The sequence below is a fragment of the Pygoscelis adeliae genome, unplaced genomic scaffold, assembly GCF_000699105.1.
Source record: "Pygoscelis adeliae isolate BGI_AS28 unplaced genomic scaffold, ASM69910v1 Scaffold101, whole genome shotgun sequence".
Classification (NCBI taxonomy): domain Eukaryota; kingdom Metazoa; phylum Chordata; class Aves; order Sphenisciformes; family Spheniscidae; genus Pygoscelis; species Pygoscelis adeliae.
This window is the reverse complement of record NW_008824238.1, coordinates 5746595-5747387: the sequence shown is the minus strand read 5'-3', so window position 1 is coordinate 5747387 and position 793 is coordinate 5746595. Positions and strand designations below refer to the sequence as shown.

At 56.5% G+C, this 793-nt stretch overlaps 1 protein-coding gene across 1 annotated transcript in view; it reads right to left on the bottom strand.

Annotated features, from left to right (window-relative positions):
• Positions 1–793, bottom strand: part of RPL7 (ribosomal protein L7) — a 9079-nt gene that overhangs the window by 8061 nt on the left and 225 nt on the right. The window contains exon 2 of the mRNA XM_009335070.1: positions 660–787. Coding sequence (XP_009333345.1) covers positions 660–787 — 128 coding nt within the window. The remainder of the gene's footprint in view (positions 1–659; positions 788–793) is intronic.

Here is a 793-nt window from a genome sequence, read left to right as displayed (position 1 = left end):
CGTGGGGAAGCGGGAACCGCCGGCTCCGTTTCTGTCGGGCTGTGTTTCTGGTCGGGTTGGTTGGGTTTCTTTCCAGCTCGCCGTGCAAAAACAGTAGTTGTGTGGAGGGAGGAGGGTCGGGAGGACGTGCTGCCAGCAGAGCTGCCCGTCCGGGCACAGCGGCTTTTCCTCTGGAAGGCGGCTTAAGGCTGCTGGCTGTGCCTCTTGGGCCCGGTCCCGTGAACGCCTGCCTCTGCTCTTAAAACCACCCGTGGGGGCCCCGGCCCCGACACGTCGTTACGCGCGCAGGGGAAGAAGGGGAACTAGTGGAACTCGGAGCTGCAAAGAGTCATCCAGTGTAAAAAAAAGCGTAGGCGGCTGGGCTGGGGATAACGAACGCCGGGCGCTGCGTTTGCTGGTTTTATGCGTTGCCTGTTGACAGCACGCAGGGGTGCTAGGTAGCGCTGAAGGACGTTACTGAGAATGCTTTGGATCTGAGTTGCAGCTGTACCGACGCTGATTCTTGTAAAATAGCATTACTTACTAACACAGAGACTTGTATCACTTGATCTCATTAAAACTATTATAAAAGGGGGTAATTAAAGTCAGCGCGCACACGTGCCATAAAACACCTACAATATCTGCCGAAGGAAGAGGCCGCCTGCACTCTCTCCCAAAACCTCTGACCTCGAACTTCTGTGAAATCCGAGCGGCAGCGTTCACAAATACGAAGCCCCAGCAGCTTTCCCGAGAAGGAAGGGAAAGTTGGCGGGGAAGAGGGCGCAGCGTAGCGCTCTTGGGCACATGGCTGCAG